The sequence below is a fragment of the Anas platyrhynchos genome, chromosome 1 (assembly GCF_047663525.1).
Source record: "Anas platyrhynchos isolate ZD024472 breed Pekin duck chromosome 1, IASCAAS_PekinDuck_T2T, whole genome shotgun sequence".
NCBI lineage: Eukaryota > Metazoa > Chordata > Aves > Anseriformes > Anatidae > Anas > Anas platyrhynchos.
The window spans coordinates 131,414,906-131,442,240 of NC_092587.1; the positions used below are offsets into that span (position 1 = coordinate 131,414,906).

Below are 27,335 nucleotides of genomic sequence, written 5' to 3' on the forward strand. Positions count from 1 at the left end.
AGAAGAGCCTGATAGGATAAATCTTTTTTCTTCTCTTTTTAGATTTCTTTAATAAAGGATTTGTGATGCTGAAGTGAAAATCATTTCCTTCCAAAAATGAAACAGCCAGCTGTCAAGGTTGATTCTTTGAAGTCTACTTCATGGACTGTACTAACTTCTAATTTCATATGAGGTAACCCAAAGCTGAACTAGATATCCTAAACCATTAATCCGGCTTGAATTATTCCTATAGGTGGTAAATAGAAACATCAAAATCATACAGAGACATTATGATTCAATATTCCAATTAACAATATGTTCGAGCAATGTTTCCAATACAGTAAGTCAGTTTTATTTAAAAAATAGAGTCCAAACATTGTTTTTGATAAGGTGCAACATATATACCATTTTCTACAATTAAAACAAACAAACAAACAAAAAAAAGCAAAACAATATTCTTAATAGTGTCATTCCAACACAGAATCAGTGGGTCTTCTGTAATTCTTAAACATTCTTTTTCTGCTTCTGCAAAGCATAAGAATTAATAATTAGTGTCACTGTGACAGCCAAAGGATCTGGCTAATCCCATCCATGTTCTCTGTTTTAATAATAAACTTTCTGGTACAAATTGCTTCAAGTATACATCAGAAGCTGAATGTAACTGAACACAGTTCATGCAAAACAAAGGTACAATACTGAACTTGCATCATTCAAAGGTTTTTGTTCTCTTGTTTAATGTGACATCAAAGTCCAACTGCTTGAATGTGAGGATTTAAATCCAACTACATGAATGTGAGGTTGCATAAACTGAACACTGGATATCAAAGTACGTATGTAACTCAGATTCAACAGGCTATGTGACTCTATTTTGAGTTATACAGATTCAAATACTGAAGGCTGAGATCTATGCCTTTTAGAGTCTATTCACTGACTTCTGAGACACATTTGGGAATAAGGATGGAAAACGGTAACTAATAATGGGTTTGTTATGGGGAATTATTACATTATAACTGCATTTTTTGCAAAAAGCATGATATTAATTTATACAAGTGTTCTCCATGCAGCCACTCAAACTCTAAGAGCGATGAAAATTGTAGCATGAAGGAAATTCAACAGAAGGGCTTACAGCCAACTACCATCTCTGGAAGTTTTCTCATTATCAAAGTCTGTCCTGTTTCTAAGCTTTCCTCATCATTCTAGCATTAACTCAGCCATGATAACACCAAGCAGCTGAAGTCAGCTATTCCTATGCCATTTCTGCAGAGCTAGATGTCAGTCCCTGCTCTAAGGAGATTTAGTGTATTTTGAACAGACTTTGGAACTAAGAACAGCAGTCTAACCACCCATGTACACAGTTACACATTCAAACCTTTTTCTCTGACCCTTAAATATTTAAATGATGCCATCTAAAGAGGAACATGTTTGGTGAAAAAGAGCTGGACCCTCATTTACCCACCTTCTAGCTTGGGTGGTAGTCCCAAAGTTAAAGTCTCAATTTCTTCTGTTGTTGCTTCCTACAAACCACCACCATGCTGGTCTTATGGACCCTGTTCTTAAGTCCTTGAATATCCCTGAGTCCTTCTCATATGCAGCCTAATAAGAAGAGCCAACAAGATATCACAGGGCTGGCTGTTGGTTTTAGTGGATCAGGCCTCTGGGTACTAAGGCGAATTTGCCACGCAAGTTTATGCCTATGCATAACCATGGACTGAGCCATAACCCTAGTCAATACCCAGATGAGTTCGTATTCACAAGTTTAATCTCAGTTAGCTGACTCAATATCTTTTTCCTCAGGAAATGACATTTTATTTCAGCATGGATGTATTATCCTGGTTTCTGTTAGCAAACACATGCTCTGAATGCTCTTCAAAGTTAGCTCTGCCATGGACTAAATTCTAGTGTGGCATGGACTGAAATTTCCTTGGCCAACAGAGAAGGCATTAAGACCTCTCCTTTTCCCTGACATATGTGAAGCATGGGGTTTGATTTCAATTAAATGGACTTCCTAACTTATTTCTATTGACTTCTGAGCAAAAGAGGTATTTAGAAGTGTTCAAGTGGGAGAGTTTGCACACTTGCTTCCCATATAAACATACAGGGAGATGGAGAAAGTGTTCATCAAACATATACTAACATTAAGATTTATAAGAATTAAAAGTTAAACACTTCAGTTTCAATGTCAGAACAAGAGTGCCCTCAAAAATTAGCAAGCTTAGATTCTCGTAATTTTGGTTAGAACCTGACATTTGTACTAAGCCCCGTTTGGGCTTAGTTTTGGAAATTTACTGATTTTTTAAGATGGCATCTCTCTTCAGATGAGGGAATCCAATTTTCAGGAGCTTGGTGGTTGAGTCAGTTGCTTTTTTATGAGTTTGGTTGATGACTGCTTCAAAGACAAAACAAAAGAAACAACAATGTTATGTTGCATTTCCTATTTTCAGAGTGAAAGGGTTGTTCAGTCCTATAGTTTTCATAGTTTTAACAATATCCCTTTAATAATACATTGTACTGCAGATGTTTAACAAAAATATACACTGAAATATCTGTGGGCTTTGGCCAGAGCTACATATATTTATGTCAGTCTGTTGCAAACACTATTGTTAAATGCTGTATTTAGCAGATTAAAATTATCCTTTCACTTCCGTTTCTTTTACTTAAACAATTTGGGCCACAGTTTTTGTGAATGCAGTGGGACACCTGCCAGACGGAAGCAGGGTCACTGGAGATAAGAGGAGGAATTTGTAACTTTGGGCATCTAACTTAGGGTGCACCTGGCTAGTTGTCTCAGTTCAGGGACACAATGATCATGCACACTGCCTACAATTTAACACAGTTTGGGTTTTGTCTGGAGTAATGAAAGGTTCATCTGGCATATTCTTCTTCCCTAATCTCTGTCTCTGAAAAACATTTGGATGCAAAAGATGCATCCAAACTGGTATCTACTGGTATCTATATATATTTGAGCAAAAATAGTAGAGGATTTAGATGCCTCAATGAATAGTCCAGACTCTCAGGTGGTCAGAAGGCCCTCCTGCTGGGGATTCGAGGAACCTAAGTTAGGATCCAGCCTAACTCCAGTCATTATCTTTATGTTGATAGTTGTAAACCAAACACTGGGCAGTGTGAATTATGTGTTACTTAGAGTAGAATTTGGTCACCTATTAGTGACAGCAGTCTTGACTAAAGTGCTAGTATTTTGACACAGACAATGTTGACTGTGTTTATCTTATGCAGAACCAGGGTTTAAGAAAACGTAGCATTTTTACCTGAGTGGCTTAGAGGTTCCTACTGAGGGTTGTTAAATCATGTGTTCTTTCTGCGAATAGATCAGTAATTAAAGCCTTGCTATTGTCATTTGCATTCTCAGTTGCTTTGATCCCTTATCCTTGCCACAGTGTTGTGGGGAGCAATTCTGCAGTCCTATTACTAACAGTAGAAGTGTAAAGAGTAGATCTGCTACAGAATAAATGTCTGTGGTTGTTAAATTAACTTAACCGATCTCTTAGCAGGTGCGGACAAGTGCCAAGAAAAGGCAACAAAGAAAAGGAACTAAATGGAGAATAAGAAATCAATGGAGAATAAGAAATCAATGCAGAATTCAGAAAGTCTGTGAAAAAATATTTTTGTTTACATAAGGGGAGGCAGGCGAAAGATTCTATTTCTTGTCACTAGCTTTGATGAGAGCTGGATACCAGTCTCCCTTTTGTGCCTTTGAAAATTCCTCCATGGGCTTTTATGCTTTTTCCTGTTGTCATAGCAAACCACGTAATACTAAATATTACAGTACCTGTATGCAAAATTGCATAGAGAAATAATAAATCCTTAGAAATAAGTCACATTTCACTATTAATAAAGAAAAGCTGTTTGACAGAAATGCTGAACTGTATATTTATAAATTGTATATATATAAATTGTAAAATTCAAAGGACTAAAACAGGGAGCAGGGGACACTACATTTTAAAATGAATTTAAGTGTGCTCTTGCTCCTTTAATTTCAGTCCCAAATCACTTAACTTTTAAAAAAATAAATGAGGGTGACAAAAATTTTCATTTTAAAACATGACGTTTTTTTCCTCATGAAAATGGTATAATTCTCTAGCAAACAAATAGCCATGATTTCAGTAACAAATACAACTGGCATTACTCATACACGCTCCCCAGTTTGCAACACAAATCTTTGCTAACAATTTATGCATAAACGGTGTCTGCTAGTCTTCACACCTGCCTCCTGAGTTCCTGTGAATGTTTATGCATCCCACTGGTGCTCCTGGCTCTTTGTCTCTCAGCACCACATCACTTACGCCCACCAATGCACCAATTGAGCTGTTAGGTAACTCATTAAGGAAACACAGCTTGATGTCTGCAGCTGCTCAGAGCTTCTAAACTGCTTTCCTCATTAAATAAGTGCCATCCTGCATCCACTCCCTCTGTCGGAGACATATTAGGCCATTCCTCATACACATTACATTTTCTCTTTAAACAAAATGAAACACTGAACATAGCCTTTGTGTTAATCTAGAAGGGATTCCTCTGGGGTTACTTTCTTCGTCCTTTACCAGACTAGTTAAACATGATAGATTCAGGGTCCTGGTTTGCCATTTGAGCCATATGTCTTAATACATCCTTTTTAGTTATGATACCCAGCAGCCTCCTAGAGGAGAAAAGGAAAGGAAAGGTCAACAATCATCTCATTTATCATGCTTTTTTTTTTCCTCTTTAGCTACAGGGACATTTTTAGTGCTTCCATTAACACTGTCCATCCTATTTCCTAGAAATTCTGTTTTATAAAAAGCATTCTCACCTCATGTATGTTCACTACCTCAGCCATGATCATTAAATGAAATATTTTGGGTTGTTATCTCCTTTTGCTGAGAACATGATTGAGCAAGGAGCTACAATTACCGACACTTCATATGACAAACTAATGAATTTCCTTAGGCTCAGGCTGCAGAGGATCCACAGCATAAAACCAAGGCACCAGTGACCTGATGTAGGACATGCATGGGGTTTAATAGTACACAAACTAAGCAAAAGCATGGGCTTTCTGAAACTCTCACTTTCTGACATAACACTTCCTTCAACTTTGAGTGATAATTTCACACTTATATGTTACTAAACGAATTGTATCTGTCACAAAATGTGAGACTTACAGGTCATCTAGTCCCAAGAGTAAAAAAACTTTTTAACGCTCAATGTTCCTGGGCTTTTATTTATATTCCTTGAAGGCAGCGAGGCACTGAATTTTGAAACTATGTCCTTGTTAGAGCTATTCTACTTTTCATTTAGTGAAATGAACTAAAAGAACTCAAGATGAAAATTTCCAAATTGAAGCACCTCAAAACAGAACCTACACATCTGTCCCAAGAAATGGTACCTGTTTTTTTTAATGCTGAGTGCACTCTGTTGATACTAACAGATTATATGCAATATATTTGAATAACAAAAAGGGGTTTTGCAGAAGACTAAATTTTAGTCTTCCACGTTTGAAAATGATGGCTCTACTTTTGCGGTCCTGTTGTAAAGTTCCTTCTTACCACAAGATCCTGTGATGAGCAATACTCCCAAATTAATGGAAACCTCATTGGAACCACCAGATTTATTTCTACTGCATACTATGCAGCTTTTTGCTCTTCTAATGTCATGTTTGCCCACACTTTTTCGTGGACTTTCAGTTTATATGCCTTTGAAATTTCCATTAAAGAAAGCAGAATGAATTATTTTTTCCTCAACTGACATCTTTATCACAGTCTTTATAAGTATCCAATCTAGCTGGATGTCTAGGAACAGGCACATCATTTGCAAACAATACTACTTGCCAGATCTGCTTCTGTTGAAAATGAAAATACAGTAGGAGTCGCAACAGATTATTTTGTATTTATCTTTACCTTATTTAAATAAAAATACACTAAGGACTTGGCAGAATAGCATGAACCATGACACCCAGTAGGAGCATTTTGGTTGTGAGTCTGATTTCTTTTGCTGCCCTGAAGAGAGACTGGGCACACTTCCCTTCGTTTTCCACCCACAAAATAGGATATAAATATTATCTGAGTGTCTCAGAGGTACTGATTAATTAGTTACTATCTATACTTGGCTTTAGATGCACAAACAGTGTTTTTGTTAATGCTAAAGAAAATCTAAGATTCTTGAAGCATGCTTGACTCAGCATCTACTCACCCACTGCGAGTGACAAGACACTGTCGGAGTCCAAGTTTCCGGAAGATATCTACCACGGTCTCCATTGGTGTGTGGTCAGTGACGGTGAAAGGGCTCAGGTTGAGAATACGCCGCAACTTCAGTGGATGGGGACTATTGGGTGGCAGTTCTGGGGGGTCCTCAGTGAAATACACAATGGAATTGCTCACCACCCCATCCTGACGCTGCCTTGCATTCTCTGCATAAAGAAAGATCAAGGCAGACCGTGAGTCAGGCCTGTTAATCAGGCTTGATAATAACAATGAAAAAACTATGTCCTCCCTTGGAAAGCAAAGGCAGTAGTAGCCTTTTGTCAGACAGTTACCGAGGTCCTAAGAGTTGAGGTCTTGGAGAAAACATGAGTTTCCTTCTGATATAGTTTGCTCAACATTTTTACAAATACATACTTTTACTTGATTGGCATAATGTTTTCCTGAATAAAAGCGTGGCTCATTGCATTCATTAACATCACTAATCCAAATCACCGTCAAATTCAAATGGTTATAGGATGTTTCCTGCATTGTGAGAATCACAACAGAAACTTCTATTGCACACATGAAGGAGAGGAGTCAACAGCCTGTATATGGTCCCAGTCGCTTTGGAGCAGCCTATTTGTTTCCAGATTTCTCAGTGGGGCTGATGAAACCTGAGCATGGCAAATTTATTTATGAACATAAAAGTAGCAAAAGACTAAATCACTTCCCAGGAATATGGGAGCAGTGTGGGTGTTATTCTAGACTGGCACACCTCTCCAGGTTGCAGGGAAAATTATGCACTTTTGCACTTAAGTTCTCAAATTGAGTTTATATAGAGAGACTCTAAAAGGGCAGAAAAAATAAGCTTCCTACTTAACAGAAGATACCGAAAGGAGGAACAATATATAGCAGTAAATGAGTTTGATACATTTTCCTCAACAGTATGTATTTGAACCTTTTCAAAAGGTCAAAAGCTTTCATTCATACTTTGATCAAACGATGAAGTGAACTGCACACTACATCTGGAGTTTACATGATCAGTATAAGCCTTTTACTTTAAAGTATCACCCCACAAGAATTTTTAGCATAGAAGTGGTTTATTTTCTCTGTAGTGTTTACCTCATTTCTATTCATCACTACAGGGTGTGAACAACGTTTGAGACGGATTTCCAAATGAAAGGCTACTTGTCTTTCCACAGAAAAAGCATATCTTTTGTTTGGCTCTGAGGGTTTCATTCTGTCTTTTTTTTTCTTTCTTTTTTTTTTTCTTTTTTTTTTTTGGTATAAATTCTTGGAAATGGTATGAATTGTTATCTTTGATTAATATAGGCTGCTTCTGTTCTTGAGAGGCACAGCAAATCAGACATACTCAAAGCATATGTATATATTCTTGGAGCTCATTTCCATCAATCAAAATGCAGAAACTTGCTTCTGCAACTTGTAATGTGTAGACAGTAATGGTTTCCAACATGTTCCAGCTGCACTTTTTTCCTTGTAATGATCATTGTCTTGTAATATTTCTGGAACCAGAGCAGTGCTGGCTCAAACCTAATATCACTATATTATGATTCTCAACTTTCTCACTCCACATATTACAAGCCCTATTGCAATTTATAGGAATGATGCTAACTTTGTCTCATCTTGTTTTGATTCATACATCCAATTTCAAGTGTGAACATGCCTGCATAGCTCTTTGATATATGATCTGCAGTAAGAGGTATCATTAATCAAACTGAAGGTAAGTCCCACCCTTTGATAAAAGCCCTTGACAGCTAGGTATTTCCTTCCTGAAGCTGCACCCAAAGCAACAGGCCCAAGCACTTTAGTTGCTATTTTGCTGTTCCCAAAGCAGCAATGACCCTGGACAACAGTGATTAGCCAAAGCCATGACTTCACTCTTGAAAGCCAAACATCTCTCTGGAGCAACTTGAATGATGTAGTAATTTTGAGCAAATTCAGTGGCATCATAAAAATGGTGGACTTTATGTGCAATCTCACTGCATGGAGGAGTTAAGAGAGAAGGTAAAACGGAAGAACAGATGATTTTTGCAGACAGTGGATAAGGAAAATAGATATAACTTAACAGAAGGAGTGGATGATGATGTCTGGCTCTACAGAGTAATCAGTACAGAAGACTTTTGTCATAGCTACAGAGTGAATTAATTCTCCCAAATGTGAAATGGCCTCTCATATTCAGGAGTTCACAGCCTATGTTAACTATGTCGCTCTTTCAATTCCACATTGGGGAAAGCACATTATGCCGGCTACCTGGTTTGTGTCCTGGATTCTGCCTTCTGTACAACACCTCTAAAGCTAGCCAAATGAAAAAAGAGCTTTACGGAGTCAAATACTCCTGACTGTGAAGTAGGAGTCATCTTAAACATAGACACATATTCCCAGAGGGTGACTCTGACCACCCAGGTTCACCTGACCTGCTTGCCCGCCTGCTCAACAAGGACCAACAGAAGGACTCAATCCTCCTGAAGGTGCTTCAGAGGAATCACAAGTGGCATTGCCATCCACTTTACAGGGACTGGATACATTTCTAGAGCAAGTCAGTTGTGTGAGGGAATTTCTCCCGTGAATTCCCTGGTTCTGCACACTGCGGATGCACAATTAACCAAGCAAGAGAAAGCTGGAGTTTCTTAGCTGAAAGCATATACTCAGAAATATTCTATAATTGTATATAATGTCACAACATGTCATCGCATAGAGGTACCAAAGCTAGTTCAAACTGAGGATACATTCTGTGGAGCACAATGTAGTGAAAGCAGAGATACATCTGCAAGCCTTACTCTGATTTTCCAAAGGCCTCATTCTCTGGCTACAGGGCTGCACAGATGGGGCTATACTGGTTGTAGAGATTACTCCAGTATCTCTGGATGCTGTCAGGCTGAACAGGAGATAAGAACCCGAACAGGAGAATAAAAGATGCTTTACCACATGTGATGTCTGTCTCCTGGCCAGTAATTTTATAGTTTAGAGAGACTTAGGGTATGGCTCCATGAACACAACTGTGAAGCAAGCTGAGGTGGAAGTTCACAACACATTCTCTGTCATACAACACATACTCTGTCATTATTTATTACCCAAGAGCAGAAATGACTTCTGCAATAAATGCAAAGCAACTTTACCCTTCAGTGAAAGATTAACTATCAAAAAATTGCTAGCTTGGTACAAAACCAGTGTTTTGCTCTGCCCTGTACTGGAATCATATACCATGTCTCTTAGAAAAGTGACACCAAATCTAGATTTTAAGTCACAAAGACACAAACCATACTCACCTAAAATTATGAAGTACTGGAAAGATTAACTGTTGTATCACAGAGTTGGCCCAGAATGAAATCAGGGAGCAGTCATGCCCAGCACTAGAGAAAGACCGTTACCAAAGGTCCCTTACAGCTAAGCCTCTTAGGAAAACTTATCTATGAAGATAAGGTTTTGGTTTTAAATCTCAGTTCTGTCTCTGATCCTATTAAACATACTCTTAATTAGATCAGGTCAGGACACAATACCTTTTCTTCTGGAAACTGTGGATGTCAGAGAAACAGTTTTCAAACAGGAAAGCATTTTGATCTAAAATGTTCACTGAGTTTATTCTTAATTAATTTCTTTGTTATTGTGCATAGCTAGGCATTTTCACATATCTCCTAGCAAGCCAATTCAACCATGTTGAATTTATGTTGCCATTTATGACCTGAATCAAAAGATTCAGCTGCTCAAACTTATGACTCACTTCAGACTGTGTCAGATCTTTCTGGTTTTGAAGTGAGGGCTTTGCACCTTCACTCCATGCAGTTTTCTCACTGACATACCTCTCTGCAAGGGAGATGCAGAAGGCTATAAAGTTAGGATGGCAGCAAGTGTTACAGCCCTGACACGGCATGCACACTGTAAAAGCCAGACATGGGGCAGGCCAAAAACATTTAATTAAGGTTTTTTACTCCTCACAGGGGATTGCAGAAGACATTTGAAAATTATTAGCAAAAGTAGGATAAAATACAAACTATTTCATAAATGGCATAAACTCTTAGCATTTACGCTTTTGGTGAAACTACAGGCACATACTTACTATCCTAGATTGGATGTACACCTTTTGTTACTACCAAAGGAAGATTAGCTCTCAGACAAAACTGGTTGTTTAAAGAGGGCATTGCAGCAGACTTGGACCTTACTTTGGTGTATTTAAAATGCTCTTATACTGAGACTGGTATGCAGAGGATTATGACTTCATAGACTTTTTCCCTTCTTTTTAGAGGAAGAAGCAACCAGTGATAGTGTGTTTTTAACAAAATAATTAATTAATTAAATTCCCATACACCTTGGAAGTTAAGTTGCAACTGTGTAATTAGAGGAGTTGTGAAACTGGTTGCAATATCTGTTCTGCTTTCCTGTGTTTTGAGAAATTCTTTATATATATGGGGAGAAAATTGGGCTCTGTCATTTCTTTTTCTCTTCTGTATATAGCATCCCAGCACTGATGAGTTTCTGCTATTGGATGAGAAGAGAAAAACCAAGTAACAGCTGAGCACCCCTGAATAAATGAATATAAATTTTAGGGCTGATCACTTGGAATGAATCTCTTTACATCTGATAGACAGAAATACACATGTATCCAAAAATGTGCTTTTAAAGAGCACCATTCTTTCAAATCTCATTTTAGCTTTGTGAAAAGTCCTTGTGAGCAGGAAAGTAGGCTTCTAAACCCAAGTTTCTATTTAGGGATTTTCTTTTCTGAAGAGTATAGAAGATTCCTCAGCTCCATCTGAGACAGCAGCTATTTTAAAGGTACCTGAAGCAGAAGGATGAAACAGGCTCACACAGAGAGGAATAATTTCATTTCAGGGAGATTAGGATATTCCTAATTCACCCCTCTGCAAAGTATAAGGCAGCCATGCCCTGCCAGCAGCCTGTCTGGCTGCCTGGGTGGCCTTCAGCACCATAGGACTCAGAATTGAGAGCAGACCATGGAGTTGATTTCCCAGGCTTACAGACATCTGCAGACTTGTGTCTCTGGGTATAAGGAAGGTGGAAACGCTTTCATATAACACATCTTTGCGATCCCCACCTAGCCATCAGACCGTACAGGAAAGGATCTGATGGGTCAAAATCCTTATGGATCTAGATCATGCTGTGAGTTAACTGGCTAGCTCTACACTGGATGCTTGACAAAACTCAACCATCCTTTACCAAGAATTGAGATCTAATCACATCGACATCCTCCAATTAAAAGTCTTCCATCTCTAGTGCAAAACGCCTGCACGTGAGAAAAAACTGAGATAGTGAAACAAAAAGAAATACATGGACATGCACTTTGTCACAGGGTGACAAAGGTTAGCAACTGCCCCAGCTGCCACTGGAAGCCCATGAGACTACAGGAAGCTCAGCACCGCAGTGACATTTGATCTGGTTCTGGCAAACTTCTGGTCATACAAGTCGTGCTTATCTTTATTGTCTCTAGCACATTGTATTGTACTGTTGTGAGTGACAACAAAATTATCTCACAAACATCAAGGCTACAGTTGCAATAGAAGAGCTTCCAGCTATGTGTCCTAGCAACAAGTAAAAGCCAGATTTGTGGAAAATTTGGCTTGGTTCTTATTTATCCACCCTTCAAGGTGAACAACACTGTTAACACCCTATGCTGTCAAAATCCCTAATGAAGTCACACTCACACATACACAGATACTCTCTACTCACTTATTGCAAGAATCAGCTCTCGTCTCTGTGCAAATCCAATAAGTCTCTCTGAGTCTTTTGAAACCACGACTGGAAAGCCATTGTAGTCAGTCTCCTTGATTAATGTCTCAACATCCTCCACAGTCATGCTGTCCTGTGTCAGAACAGAGAGAGGAGCTTCACCACGCCTCGGTCTCATGACGTCTGTTGCCAGGGTTCGGTGTGTAAATTCATCCTTCACATCCAGAAACGGGTAACCATTCAGATGAATGTGAGCTTCATAGATCCCTTCTTTCCCAAAGGCATCTGCCACCCACTTGCTTGTGACAGCTGCAGCCATGAGAGGTACAATATACTCCAGGCCTCCAGTCAGCTCAAACATAATCACCACCAGAGAGACCGTCATTCGGGTAACACCACCTGCCAACAAGGAAAGCAGTCACATTCCCCTCAGCACTCTTTAAGTGTACATGCTAAGCAACTCATTCCTATTTTTGTGTCTTACACTCTAAAAGCCATGAGATTATTCATTATGACTACTTTGCCCTTATACTTTGTGAAGTATTTTGGGGATATTTACCTGAAGAAAGAGATTTTTCATGTGCTGCGATTTTCATCAAAAAGGTTGAGTGAACTTGTTCAAGCCAAAGATGCCAACATTGAAAAGCAAATATTGAATGCTAAAAGATTGTGCTGTCAAACCATAAAGCATGCAAAAAAACCTCAGCTACACTGGATACTTCAGAAACTAAACCTGAAGATAACTCCAAGGATCAGCTAAGTACCTTGGCTGGGACAGGTAGGAGTACAGCCTAGGGAGCATTGACAGCTGGTCTCTCCATTGGGTTACCTGTAGCATTCATACTGAGAAGAAAACTGAGCATTATCTCCAGATATGCCACGGCTACAAAATTCTATACAAGAACAGTTTAGGGCCACTGACTGCAAGCTACATTACAGCTTAAACCCAAGATTTTGATATTAGTATAACACCCAGTTTGAACCCAGAGAACTTGGTCTAAAGCTACGTCTAGGCATGCAGCTATAGTCAGGGTTGTAGTTATATTTTTCAATCCTTTTCTTCATTTTACTAGCATACTTACTCCTTCAGTTTACATTAAAGTATAAAAACAATCATATAACTGTAGAAAAGTGTGTATGTATCACTGAATTATTAGGTAACATTTCTTTGCCTCTGTTCAAAAGGTAAAAGTAATAAATCTGTTATTTTTAGTCCTCAAAATATGGCACCATTTTAGATGTGAGAAATCAGCAAACAGGTCATTAAAAGATGTTTTTAATCTAGCAACATACAGGAAAATTAAATTGTTGATTATTTAACACAATGATCCGGATATAGCTTTCATCTCAGGAATGCCTTAATGACTGAGCCTGAAAAGCTGGGAGCAGATATCACAGTAAGGATCGTTTAATACTTCCTCTACTTGTTACAGGCTTTCCCTAAGCAAGACAGAACACTGGGCTTACGAATGAGTGGTTATCATGCTGCTGTATGTCTCAATGTACTATTAAAACCTCTGCACCTTGATTTGGACCTTTTGAAAGAGGGTGTGACTGTTGACTAACCAGTCAACAGGAATATCACAGCAAACATTTTGTGTGTTGTTTCTTTTATGAACATTAAGACCATTTATGGGTAAGAAAAAGTGCTTTCCACTTTCTGACAGTAAGATTAAACCTAGTTATTGTTACATCACTACATTGCTGTAGGTGTTCATATTCACAATGGTCATCCAGATTGCCTTTAAAGTCTTTGGAGACAAACCAAATCCTTCAACGACAAATTCATCTGTTCATTTGCCTGGTTTTAGATGTCTATTGCCAGATGAGACTGAACTTCTGAGTATCTCATTTTTCTGTATTGACTGTGACAGGTATCAACACAGCTCAGGTGTTACTGTCTACATTACAGACAGTAAATTTAGACAGGTAAATCCTACCCTTAGCTCCTCCATAACTGATCACACAAATGATCCAAACTTTGTTAACAAGAAATTCTGAAACTGACACTTTTCCTGCTCTTCTCTGAGTGCATCTTTTCACCCAATTACATTAAACATGTTATACCTCCCTACTGTTATTTTATCATCTAATGATTGTATCAATGATGACAACAAAAGGAGGTAAAACATGCACATACAGAAGGGGAAAGACATGATAAGGCAAAAATGTGTTCAGATGGCATTCTTGCAACATTCCTGTTAGATTTATGACCAGAAATTTGATACATGAGGAAAGATTCAATGATCTAGCACTAAAAGTTAACAGATCATTCTTTTTAAATCCAAGGAATCTTAGTGATTAAATGTAATCAAATACTGGCCTGTGGTCAAAATGAAAACAAAAAGACAACCCAGTTGACCAGTGTGTGTTACACAGCCATAATAAGACACCAAATTTTTACCTCTGTGTTGGTTAAGATTTGGCCAGACCTGGGAATCTGTTTCCTGCACTAGAGAGAGAGCACAATCTAAACAAGAAGCAGCTTTACTCCAGCTACTGTGAATTTCATTATACCTAAGGAAAAACAAAACAAAAAAAAACACCTACTGAAATCAGTAGACTAACTTTAATTCTTTCATTCTTTGTGTGTTTTTTCTTGTTTGGTTGGTTTGTTTTTGTTTTTGTTTTTGTCTTTGTTTTTTTTTGTTGTTGTTTTTTTCAGATTAGAAGGAGCAGGCATTGGTGACTGCAAACTGCTTGTGTTGACTACCTGGTAGAGACCCTACTGGAGAGACCCTTTGAAGAAGCTGCCCATGCTTTAGCCCATCAAATTCATTACATCCAGAAAGCCAGCACAGAACCTAATACAAATATAAAGCTGTCTTAAGCCAATTTGTAGGTGCCCAAATACCCACGTTACACATGCACAGTGATCAACAGGTACTGTACCCAAGCAAGCTGCCGCTCCCACCATAGCATAAAGTCCTGGTGTGACACAGTCTGCCCCAGGTCTGCACCAGTTCCTGAAGATGATCCAGTCATGATGGTGATACGCCAGCTGCTCTACTCCAATCCCAACCATCCTGCCAGCCATGGCTCCAACAGCCATACTGGGAATGAAGAGGCCTGAAGGGATCTTGAATAAAATATAGACACATGAGTGCATGAACAAAAATGACCAGTAATGAAATTATTGATCAAACCATTAATTGTTTATTATTGGAAACAAGAGAACACTTTTTTCTTATTAAAAGCTAGATCAGAAGGCTGTAGCTTTTTGGCAGCCTACAGTGATATTCCCCATAGGCTTCTGCAGTGATCGAGTTTGTGCAATTAACAGCTTTATGTAATTTTAATGCATTTTTATAGCCATTTTGAATCCTTCCTGCTGCATCACACTGAATTTGATAAATAAATGGTATTTCTGAATCATGGTCTGTTTTTAAAGCCAGGATGTTCCTGTTTTTGACTTTATTGCTTCCTCATCAGAAGCTGCTGATGGCTGTGTCATGGGCTTGAGAATAAGCTTGACTGAAAATAACATCTTGAATTCAATGCCTCTCACATGAAGTACTTTACAACTTTTCTGCTACTCCTTCAGGCTAAATCAAACCAGATTTTAAATTAAATGTCAAGCACAGAATAAAATTTTAGAGAAAAGTGGCTGAGTGCTCAGAGGCAGATATTTCTTCATTTCAGTTTGCTATGTATTCTCCTGGAAGCTCTATGAATCATTACCTTCTTGTATGCTACACAGACAAGTCACAAATCATTAAAAAAAAAGAAAAATAAAAGAAAAAAAGGAGAAGAGGGGGAGGAATAGAAAGACGTAGAGAAAGAGGTAGAGAAAGGAAAAAGGACAAAGAAAAAAGGAAAAGAGAAAAGGGGAAGGGGAAGGGGAAGGGGAAAGGGGAAATGGAAAAGGAAAAGGGGAAAAAGGGAAAGGAGAAAGGGGAAAGGGAAAAAGGGAAAAAGGGGAAAGGGAAAGGAAGGCAGGTAATTTTGCCCATTTTGCCTCAGGCAAGTGAATTTTTTCTTAGATGTCAAGCTGGAGACAAATTTCCTAGCAGAGAAGACAAACATTGCAAGGACTTGCAAGCATAGACTTTTTGTTATTTTTAGAGAGAAAAGCTATTTATATCTTCTGGATTCTAAAAATACACTTTGGGCTTCCTAGAGAACTAAACTAACAACCTTGGCATGGCCCAAAAGCATTAGTGATGATAACAGCAGAAGCTCCTCCACAATATATTGTTAATTTTGCTGATACAATCAGATCAGGCCTTCAAAATTTGGTGGGTAAATGTATTTTGTCTGTTCTTTTTCAGAATAGTTGAAACTGTCAATTGCTTCTAAGGAATTTTAAATACATCAAATGAAGAACTATACATGTATGTCAAACGAAGACCCAAACTCAGAAGTTATAGCTAATGAACGAGCATAATAAAAACTGGCTGCCAGCTGCAGCACAAATCACATTCTGCAGTAAAAGGGCATCTTGTTTCAAACCCTCCTCCAGGAATATTACACCTGTAGCATCCAAGTGCTCTTAAACTCCCACTCATTCTCCCTGCTCAAGAAATCAGCAGAACTCAATCACTCATCCTGATTGACCTGAACACAATTTAGTAGTTGTCATCAGGGATGTCCCAAACGGAGAAAACATGACAGAAAATCAAACTTCAAGAAATTTCCTCTTATTTTTCTGATAACTGGCATTCTAAAGGATAGATCTTCAGTTCAAGCTCTGTTTTTAAGAGAAAAAAATGAGATGCCTTATCTTTGAGTATGGCATACCATATAGTGTATAACTCAGAATAACTTCACATCATCTGCTGCAGTGAGATCCAGAACTAAATTCTCAGATCATGGGAGCTGTAGACAGACAGATATGTGTTTTATATGGGCTCCAGCAATCAGATACATAAAACTCGCCACAGACAGCTTTGTATATATTGAAAACTTGGATAAATTGTTCTTGGATCTTTCATCACCCATTTATGGGAAGGAGGAGGAGCAGAAGGAAAAAGCTGCAAATCTAGAATAATCAAATCATACATCTATCAGTCCTCCCACTCCCTCGTTCTTCCAGGCTGAAGTGCTTAAAAAGATTCAAAAATAGAAGCTTTCAGCTACTTTTATATCCTTGTGAGATTGTAAATGTGTAAATCAGTAAACTGAAAGCCATTACTTCCCTAAGCATAGCTACCTTGAGGCACATGAAGACATTAATCCAACAAGACAAACAACAATGTAAACAGCCTGTGTCTCTGGTAGAGCTGAAAGAGAGCTGCAGTGGGAATCACTGAATTTGCTCATTGGCAGCAGTGGATTTAAATGCCCTTCCAGATAACTTTTTCACTTAATAAAGCCAAAGAAAATTAGAAGGTGCAAAATAGCAGGGCTTGTCCCTCTGCTGCCATCTGGGCCTGCAGAGTGAGGTGCTGGCAGGCCAGAGGACCAGCAGACATCACAACCTGTGCACAGCTGAGATCAGGCGCACCCACACCACATCAGATAGACCACAGCTGCTGACCACAACCCATCTGTGCCTTGGGACAGAGACAGCTTCAGTGCTAAATGCAAAGCTGTGGTGCCACGGCAGGCTCTGCACCACTCCCCCATTTACCTTCATGCCAAAAGTGAATATCGTGATGACAATTTTGAACACCAAAGCCAAGGCAAGCTGCCACATGGCAGTGTAGACTCCAGGGCCAGCAGGTCTGTCGGGAATGTCATCCACTGGTCTGGTCATGTTTGGGTCATTGATGTAGTCACAGAGCTGCGAGGACTCCAGGGCACCGCAGTCATTGAAGAGCTCCGAGATCAGCTCACTGGTGCTCCTCCGGGTGTATGGGTTGGGGTAGGCGATGATGGCAGTGATAGCTGTTATTGCAATAACCTCCAGCACTGGGTATTTCCCAAGCCTGGTGGTTTTTCGTCTCCTGCACCAGGCAATGTTGCATCGGATAAAGAGGGTCCCCCAGAGGCCACCAAAAACACCGAGCAGAATGAAGGGGAAGAGCTCAGCCATGTACCAGGGGGTATGGTACTCCACGTAGAAAAGGACCAGTCGACTGTTTCCAAAAGGATTGATGGACCTCAGTGTGAAGGCAGCCACGAGAGCAGCAAAAAATGACCTCCAGAGGGTTTTCAGAGGAAAGTAATAACTGACCTAAAACCAAGCAGAGACAGTCAACACTTCACTGAGTGCGATGGAGGACACTGGATTTAATTATTTGCATGAGCACTGTGCACAGTAGGCTGCCATAGCATTTAATCTGTGACTGCATCTGACTGTACTGAGAACACCAGTTGTTACTGCAGCCAGAATGTGTTCACAAAGGTATTAGAAAAGGCATTTTGAGATTTTGGTTATGGAGCAGCAACCAGTGAAAAATCAATGAACCTAAATTCAAAGTTGCTGGCTAGAGAGGGTAAGACAGGTGCTCAGCAGCTCATCGCATGCAGCAGCTATCAGAGAGCCATAGAAAACTCAGCACAGTGATACATTTCCAGATTGAATCATTATATTCATTTTCAGGAAGCCAGTGATCATCTTTTACTCAAATTATGCTAAAACACCTGGCTATTTCTTACTACTAGAAATCAAAGATTATTTTTGCTTTAGAAGAAAAATAAGCATATAAATATTTGAAAAAATGAAGAGGACTCTTAGGAAAAGACATCAAAAGAAAATATATTTACTGAAACAAATGAACTGCCAGGTCTCACCTCTTCCAGACTAAAAAGTACACCTCCAATTGGAGCCCCAAAGGCAACAGAAACTCCTGCGGCTGCCGCGGCTGAAAGCACCTACAAAGCAAATATTTATGTACAAGGCATGAGTCCTTTGAAACACTGAGTATCTGGAAAGGGAAATAAAGGATGGTTTGAGCCAAACTCACCTCTCTCCTCTTTCCTTCATTCTTGCTGTACTTTGAGAAGAGGCTGCTGAAGAAGTTTCCACAGCAACAGGCCACGTGGACTAAGGGCCCTTCTTTCCCAAGGCTGAGGCCTGAAGATACCACCAGAACCAAGGTGACTGTTTTGATTAAAAGTGTCCACTTTCCCAGGTAGCCCCTAATAATGAACCCACTCAAGATGGTTTTTATCTGGAAAGCAGGAAGAACATGTTGAAGAGCTGAAGAAACCTGAACTACTCTGAACTTGCAAATGGAGTTAAAACCTCAGTGGTATTAAAAATTACAGACTACTTGAAAAGAGACAGTGATGGAGAGAAAGAAACCCTAGGTAGGGCAACTTTCCCACAGAGATCTCTGAGCAGGGGTTAAGCAGACCACACTTTTACTGTTATTATGGGTGGTCCCCCATGTCGGTAAGGAGCCTCACAGAGATCAATAGAAATGTGAAACTCTTACATATCTTCTTGGCTTACAGGATCAGAGTTAAACTAGACTGAACTTTAACAAAGCAGAAAAAAAGCAAATAAACAAGCACAGGCTTTTCCCAGTTAAAACAAGGGGGAAAAAAGTTCTAAATATTTGGAATGGCCATGAGATAAAAGCATGCAAGTATTATGAAACGAGAAAGTCCAAGAGATCTTATTTTTACACATTTCCTCTTAATTTTGCATATAAGCAGCTTGGATAGAGTGCAATGCACATGCATTAAACACATGCTGCAGGGGGATTTGGATTTGGAAACTAGCTCTGGAAAGGAACTAGAGTTGAGTGTTACCCTCACATGTGATTTACCACTTGATAACAGTGATGGGGGACATGGAGGGTCATGCCCACATTTAGCAGCAAAAGTGGGAACTAGAATAAGGAGTTGTATTGCCATTGAAAGCCAAACCTCTACTTTATTAACTATGGTTTTAAAACAGTAATTAAGAAAATGAATTGACTGAGAGTGTTTAAATAATAGTGTTTTTGCTGGACTCATCTTAACAGCAAGTACTATAAAAGCATTTCTTGCAAACAAACATAGGTATCAAGTAAAACTGATTTTGAGTGGCACAAGTGGTTCTGAAAATTGTTTTCTATAAACTAGATTTACAGTTAACCATGAAAAATATTTAAACATACTTAGAGATGTATCAAATATGTAACAAATGATGTAACAAATATGTGACTACTTTGAAACATGGAAATTTTATTAATATTCCAAATTATTTGCAGGTGTTTTTTTTGTTTTGTTTTGTTTTATTTTTTCCTGTATTTGGCTATGGAACTTTTGGATGCTTCTCCTAGAGATAAAGAAAAAAGTATGCAAAGATTTCTAAATTTTGGGTTGTTGGTTCTGTTTGCCAGATTCCTAAATAATAATCTCAGTAGTTCTGTAGCACTTCTAACAAAAGATTGCTATGATTTCAAAAAAATTGAGTAGTTAAGCTGCTTTAATTACAGGGGTCCACCACTCAATGACTCAATATGGATTTAGGCTCAATATACAAAATATCAAAAACGTAGTAGAGATTTTGGCAGTCATAATGCTGTCATACCAGCATGACATTGTGTGCAAAGACACAATTTTCAGGAGATGGACAGCCAGGCACTTTTCAGACATCCCAAATGATGGGCATCTCACATCTTTAGTTGCTCAGGAAATTTTACATTTGTTGTCCTCCCCTGTTATTTTACCTTGCTTTTGTTTTAAAGCTTCGCCTAAAAATTTCTGTCTTGTAACTGGTCCAAGTAATTTCATCCAAAGAAAACACTGTATAATCTCCTCATAAGTGCCTTAGACACAAAAAGTTGGACTCCATAAAATGATGACTGGGAGCTGTCAGTTTTTAATTCAATATACATACTTTTTCTTTGGCAGAGCTCAACAAGCCGCAGTGGCATTTGAACATTTTCTGCTATGAAAATTCTTGACAGGCAGGTTAGAAAAAGAAATGATTGCACATGAGGTGGAAAGACAATCCTCTTGTTCCTAATGCTACCTGATAGTGCAGTTCTAGAATAGGAAAAGGCAGCAAATGATCTTATTTTGTTGTTGTTGTTTGTTTGTTGGATGTTCATCCATAAACAGAAACTCACCTCTGGGATTCCAGAGCCACAGGCATAGGGAGCAAACACTCTGACCAGGGAGACTGCCAGGAAAGCAAAACATAGAGCCCACATAATGTATAGAAAATAGTTTAGAATGTAAGCACTTGCACCCTAGAAAAATAACAGTAACAAACATTGTTAGACAAATACAGGTTGGTAAATCTCATGCTTCTTCTAGGGATCATGATGGCATGAATCCCAGTCTTTTCATTTAAATGCCAGCTGCTGCTTTGGCTCAAGAAGGACAAATAATATACTCATAAAAAATATTTGCTACCTATGTGAAAAAGTAGCATACTAAGATATAACTAACACAACCTGTTCAGTTGGTTTGCAAGGGACACAAACACCTTAAACAGAGCATTTTTCAAGCACTGAAAAATAAAGCCAACAACAAAAGTTCCAAGACTTCAAACAAATCTGTCATAAGGGCAAAAGTAATTGGTAGTAAAAAACACCTACTGAAGCAAACTGCTGTGTTCACCCCATGGCAGGTGACAGGACATGAGACCCTGATACATCTTTTTCTGAGGACTGGTATTCAAAGGTCAGATGCTGATCTTTTCAGACTGTATCCCTGTTCATATTAGCAGCCACTTTAGTTAGCCAGTAGAAGGGTGAAAGCATAAATAAACCCTTTCTTTCTGTAACACACTATCTATGATACAGTTGAGAATAATTTGAAAACACAGTATATTAACAGACCCAACTCACACACATCACAATCATTTGCCCATGATATTTTAGAAGTATTCCAGTCATTAATAAAAAACAATTTGCAGGCTAAACATCTTTACTGACAGAATGGAAATGATAACGATCATCAGCTATGGTTGACTGTGTAGTGGTCCTATAGCAAAAGCATAGTCAGTAGTTATTTTCAAGTTTTCTACCTGTCTCAAAGGTCAAGCAAAAATTGTTGTTAAAGTCTGCCTTAAATTGCCTCTCCTTCTTTGCAAGCATAATTTTGAGAAGAATTTTGAAAACCCCACCTACACAAACAAAAGAGAACAGAGTCAGAGGCATTGGACTAATGCAAGGAGCTTAAGCCTTCAAATAATCTCCTCCAGCAACACGACACTACAGAATAAAAAATAAGATGAACCTCAGTGCATGAACTGGTATGAAACCTTCACCTCTAAGTGAACTCTTCCTACCGGATACAAGCCCAGCTGCTGAAGAACATCAAGGCTCTTGCCTTTGCTCTGCAGGACAGCAGCCTGGATATCAACATTATGACAAATCAAATAGAAAAATAGGCATTAATCAGCTGTACCATGCCTTCTGCTAACAGAGCTGGCCAGACCCAGTTCCTAGTTGTAAATAATAATAATAAAATAATAATAATAATTTTAAAATATATAATAATAATAATAATAAACTCTAGTACTGAGAGGTCTTTGTGTTTGCAAGCCTTAAAGAAATTAACCTTTAACAACATGAAGGCTTGCTAAGCCTCATTTTCCTGGTCTCTATCCAATTGAAAAGCCCTTACCCTTGTGGATATATTTGAAAGAAGGGCAGTTTGTTAAGTTCCTCTTGTGCTTGCTGATGTTAGCAGCTGGCCTTGCTAATAAAAGCAGAAGAGCAGTACAATGTCATCTCCCAGTGCCCTGGAGACTAGGTAGTCACAGATCCCCCACTTACAAGTGATTGACATCTGTCTATAGCAATCATGGATCTTTGTTGCTACAGCTGAAGATAGTCTCGTTTCTTCATGAATGTCTTCTCCTAGTGCTTTCAATTACAAACAGCTATGGCAATATTTACTCTTCCTCTAAAGAAAACTCTGAATATGTTGCCCCAGGGCAAAATACTCATCTGTGGATCTGGATTAGCTCCAAAGAAGACCAATGCCATTACAAAAATTTGCCCTACAATGTTGAGGTAAAGCTGCAGTTCTGCTTCTAAATTCACTTCAGTCAAATTAATTTTGTTTCTTTTTGCTTCCTCTTCTTTCACAACTCAGAATTCAAATGAAAACTATGTCAGCTCGTTAGTGCAATCACGTATACACCTAGTCCGCTGTGGCAAGACCTCACAGGAGTCCATATGGCCAGTTCAGTCTTGTCCCTTGGGACAACTCTCATTGTTACATTCTCCAGATATGTGGCATTCTACTGGTCCAGATGCAGCAGTTTCTAATGATTAGTAATAAAACCTTTGGGAAGCTATTTAGTAGTAACTCAGTATAGCAAATAGATGATTTCTCATCCATTATATATCGTTAGTAAGGCCCTGAATCAGTGAAATTCTACACTGGAATCAGAGACCAAAAAAGATCATCAGTAGAGATGATTCTGTTAAGACCTTTTCCACCAGTGGCCCAAAGGACTCAACCTAGCAGCAATAGAGATGAAGTAAGCCATAGAACTGAGCAAAACTTTATATTTTAGCTTGCAAGTACCTAGCAAGATTTCAGATCTGGTTCCAGTCCTATTTAGGTACAAATGTAACACAACTGAATACAACTCTCGTAAACTCAAAATACTGAGATAAAACACATCCCTCAGGATGCAACCCATTGCTGGCCAATATTTGTTTACTACAGAAGCAAAGAGCCCAGCTCTTACTCCACTGGAGATGTCACAGCTTACAGATTCCCTCCTGTGGACTTTATGGCAATGTATGTCCTGAGGGCTCACAGACTGACAGAATCAAGGCTGCAAAGTTGGGAAGCAGGTCCAAGATACAGAAAGGTTTCCTTGTCTTGCAAGTCTCAGCTTCGTGACAGCAGATCCAGCAGCCTAGGCATGGTCCTGGGAAACCTGCTGTAGGTGGCCCTGCTTGAGCAAGGGAGTAGGACCAGATTACCCCCAGAGATCCCTTCCAACCAAAATAAGTCTGTGACTCTGCAAAGACCTATGGTTGTGTTATGAGCCATGTCCAGATCCAGTGTCATGAGCCATGGAAAACATATTGTACTTCCCTCTAACTTGGACAGACACAAGGCATTAGAAACAGTCCTCAGCTCCAAGCAGCTGAGGTTAGGACCAAATTGGATCTGCAGAAGCTCTGAGGCTTTAGATAGTGCCAACAAGCTAGCTGAAGTAGGTGGCATTTGTTGTGATTTACACACACACAGCTCCAGTGAATTTGAAGGTTTTGAAACTCTCTTGCATCACAACACTCTTCACATGCTCTTTGAAAGCAATTCATGACCAGAGGGATGAAGGGTACTGTTGGCCTACAAAACAGTGATTAGGGAAGAAAATACAGCCTGGTGTGTTTCTGACATGCTATTATGTTTTTCATAACAATTTATATCAAGACTCTGCTTTGGGCTCATTTTATAGGAGGACTAGAACGAAAACATTTTTCAAGAGATGACATAGAAAATGTCACAATTTTCAGTGAGAACATATGTACAGGGTTTATCACTGACATAAATCAGCAAAACCACAAGGAAGAACTGGTCAAAATCTTAGCCCTCGAAATGCCAAATTTAGTTGGCTATGATGAGAAAGAGTCACAGTCATGCATGAAAAAGAAGACATGCCTGAACAGAGTACCTTCAGGGAAATTGCTCAGAGAACTTTTTGTCTAAAATGTGCTCCAAATTAGTCTTTCTGTGTAATGCTGTTTTATAGGGCAGCTACCCAAACACAGAGTGCAAAGTCAAGCAATATTATATATTTAGGATATATATATCCCTTGAAACTCAATAATTTTCACTGTATTTTGATCCCTCCTAGAGTCCTTTACAGCTACAAGATTCATGTAGAACTTGCCCATATCATAAGCCTTTTGCTATAGAGCAGAATTTTTGCTTGCCAAATTCACCTTTCTATGGAGGTATTATTGATCTTTCCCTGGGACTTCTATGTAACAGTGATAGACAGCCATCTTATTCAAATTACAGCGTCCATAGCAGTTAGAGAACTATAGATCTTAGAGCCACCTTCCTTTTGAGAAAGAGCCTAAAACTAATCCAAAAAGTTTTTTTATTTTTCCCACAGTGACAGTATACTAAGAGGTCAGAAGACTGATTTGGATATAAAGTGAGCAGCTTTACACTGTCTACCTAGATGATACTTTTCTTCTAGGCCACAGCATGCAATAGTCATGGCTGCTGAGTTTGTGTAGCAGGTGAAAGCAATAAATTTTCTCAAGGATATGCTCTGTTTAAATATTCCAGCCTTTCAGAGTAACAGCATGTCAAACACATGCACAGGATTTCCAAATCCCATAACAATTGTAACTTTCTCCCCCTTTTTAGCCTTCCCACATTTTTTGTTCGCTTAAATTACAACCTTTTCCCCAGTCCTGCAACTTTATACCAGGGTAATATTTCTTCACTGGTGCAAAGATACAACCATCGGAACCATCTGTTTATGAAGGAAAGTGCAGACCTAGGAAACCTCTGGCAAAGGGAAGTTTGACATTGTGGACTGGCAGCTGTACAGAGAGATTTCTGCTTGTGATTAAGTGGTGGGAATGTTCAGGAACAGTGAGCACCCCACTACTTTCACTACGGTTAATTAAAAGTATGGAAACTTGGGCTACACGTATTCACAGACACTCTCATCTAGTATTACTTTAACTATAAACCTAAAGCAGCACCGAAGTGAATGTGAATGACAAACTTGTACAGCAATGAAGGCTTCCTGAAATATTTTCTATAGGGCCAGACAACATCCAAACTGCAGGAAGATCTGAGACAATCTCTCCAAGTCACCCAGTCTTTAATTGCCTGGCTGGAGAAGATTTATGTCACTGAAGTACATATTTTCTTCCCTATTAGTGACTAAACTGAAATATCAAGTATTACAAAAAAGAGACTTCCATTACAGACTTCAGTATTCCATAAGCCAATTATCCTCAATGCCACATCCATCCTACCCCTGTGTCACATTCAATATTGCCCCCTAGACACCTGTAGAAATCAGGGATTCTTTTCAACCTAATAATTCTGACAAAAAAAAAAAAAAAGAATTGTGAAGTTGTGAAGGAATCAGTATTGTTCAATACACATAATAGTTTAGGTGGAAATAAAATGTCATAAAAATATCATCTGCCACAAAGTGTACAGAAAACCTTCTTTTTTTTTTTTTCTCTGAAACAGCATTATTTGTATTTAAAATTACAACAATAAAAAAGAAAGGATAGTAAAAAGTTTTTTCAATATAAGTTTTGTATAAATCTGGATCAGCTTCTTCCCCTCTGCTACTCTCCCCCTGCAAATTTTTAAATTTGGCCACTTCCCAGGAAGCCCATTATTTCCCCAGTGTTCAGCACTATCTAAATATTTTGCTATCCAATAAAGAAATTGATTGCAAGGTCACAACAAGCAGTTTTTATGCAGCTTGCAGTACAGTTCACAACATCTGAATATATAAAATCCATCTGCAACCATGAACATTTCCTTTTAAATATATTTGCAGGGATGATCTTTTTTTCTCATATATAACTGAGTTTAAAAGAAAAGTTTGGATAGCGGCTAAGGTCCCCCGGTGATTATGTTATGAGTGTTATGAAACACTTTTGTTTTAATACTGATTTAAAAAAAAAAAAAAAAAAAAAGAGATCTTGCATTTTTCCAATTTCTATCACACATGACACTGTAAGAGTGGGACCTATCCCAAGTTATGCAAATACTGTTTGTGGTAATCAAAAAAAAAAGCAAACCACCAACACCAGTTCATGACTCTGAGAGAAACTCTCTGGAGGGAACATCAGCAAGCATGAAAAAGTGCATTAACTGGCCTGCTTTGACCCCAGCCTAATCATGTCTTCCATACCTCAGACTGGTTTACAAGAAGTTCAGACCACTTCTGCCACTGGGGACATTTGTCCCTGTCATCAAATGTAGTTTCATTAGACGTCCAGCAGCACTGCTCGTGGCTGTACCAGAATGCAGAGAGGCAGACACCCTCCTTCAGGTCTGTCATCCAATCCACAGCTAAATCTATCACTCCAGCTAACGTGCCTGGAAAAAAAAAAAAAAAAAAAGAAATGCAGAAAAATAAGCTGTGGCATAAAATATACCAAGTCATGAGAAAAATATAGCTACTTATAATGAAAGAAAAAATACATGATGTGGGGCAGCAGCTGCAACATAAGTATGAATGCACCAAAGAACGGGGAGAAACAGTGAACTTGCAAAGAATCAGCCACAACAATGTGTTGTCTGACCTTCAGTGTTCTCTCATAAAGCATTTATTTTAAATACTGCCATTTTCATACTGTCCAGGTGCCAAGTAGGGATGGCATAACGAACATTGGGCCCAATCCAGCAGGTGCACAGTCTGACAAAGACCAGCAGGGCTGTATGCAAGTACTAGGCAGCAGGGTTCAAACCACCCTGGGTGTATTTCAGGGGCGGGGAGGAAGAGGATACGGTTGTTTTCCTATAGCCTTTCTGGTCCCAAGTCAGCAACCTTTTAAAGGGATGATTTCAGTACAAAAACAGTACGGATGCCAAATTCTGCCTTGTGAACTTAATGGAATCAGACTCTCAATGCGAACATTCATTACCAATCCAAACACACAGAATAAAATTACACTTCAAATCCTCCCTTTA

At 38.9% G+C, this 27,335-nt stretch overlaps 1 protein-coding gene across 3 annotated transcripts in view; it reads right to left on the bottom strand.

The window, feature by feature from the left end:
- Positions 1-308: 308 nt before the first annotated feature.
- The window catches only part of CLCN4 (chloride voltage-gated channel 4), a 46,427-nt gene continuing 19,400 nt past the window's right edge, over positions 309-27,335 (bottom strand). For all 3 annotated transcript variants that reach the window (XM_038173033.2, XM_038173035.2, XM_038173034.2), the window contains exons 4-12: positions 26,554-26,741; positions 20,801-20,923; positions 18,701-18,907; positions 18,528-18,608; positions 17,422-17,967; positions 14,742-14,928; positions 11,850-12,248; positions 6,157-6,373; positions 309-4,630 (exon numbers count right to left, since the gene is read on the bottom strand). In XM_038173033.2, coding sequence (XP_038028961.1) covers positions 4,540-4,630; positions 6,157-6,373; positions 11,850-12,248; positions 14,742-14,928; positions 17,422-17,967; positions 18,528-18,608; positions 18,701-18,907; positions 20,801-20,923; positions 26,554-26,741 — 2,039 coding nt within the window. In that variant the 3' untranslated portion in view covers positions 309-4,539. The remainder of the gene's footprint in view (positions 4,631-6,156; positions 6,374-11,849; positions 12,249-14,741; positions 14,929-17,421; positions 17,968-18,527; positions 18,609-18,700; positions 18,908-20,800; positions 20,924-26,553; positions 26,742-27,335) is intronic.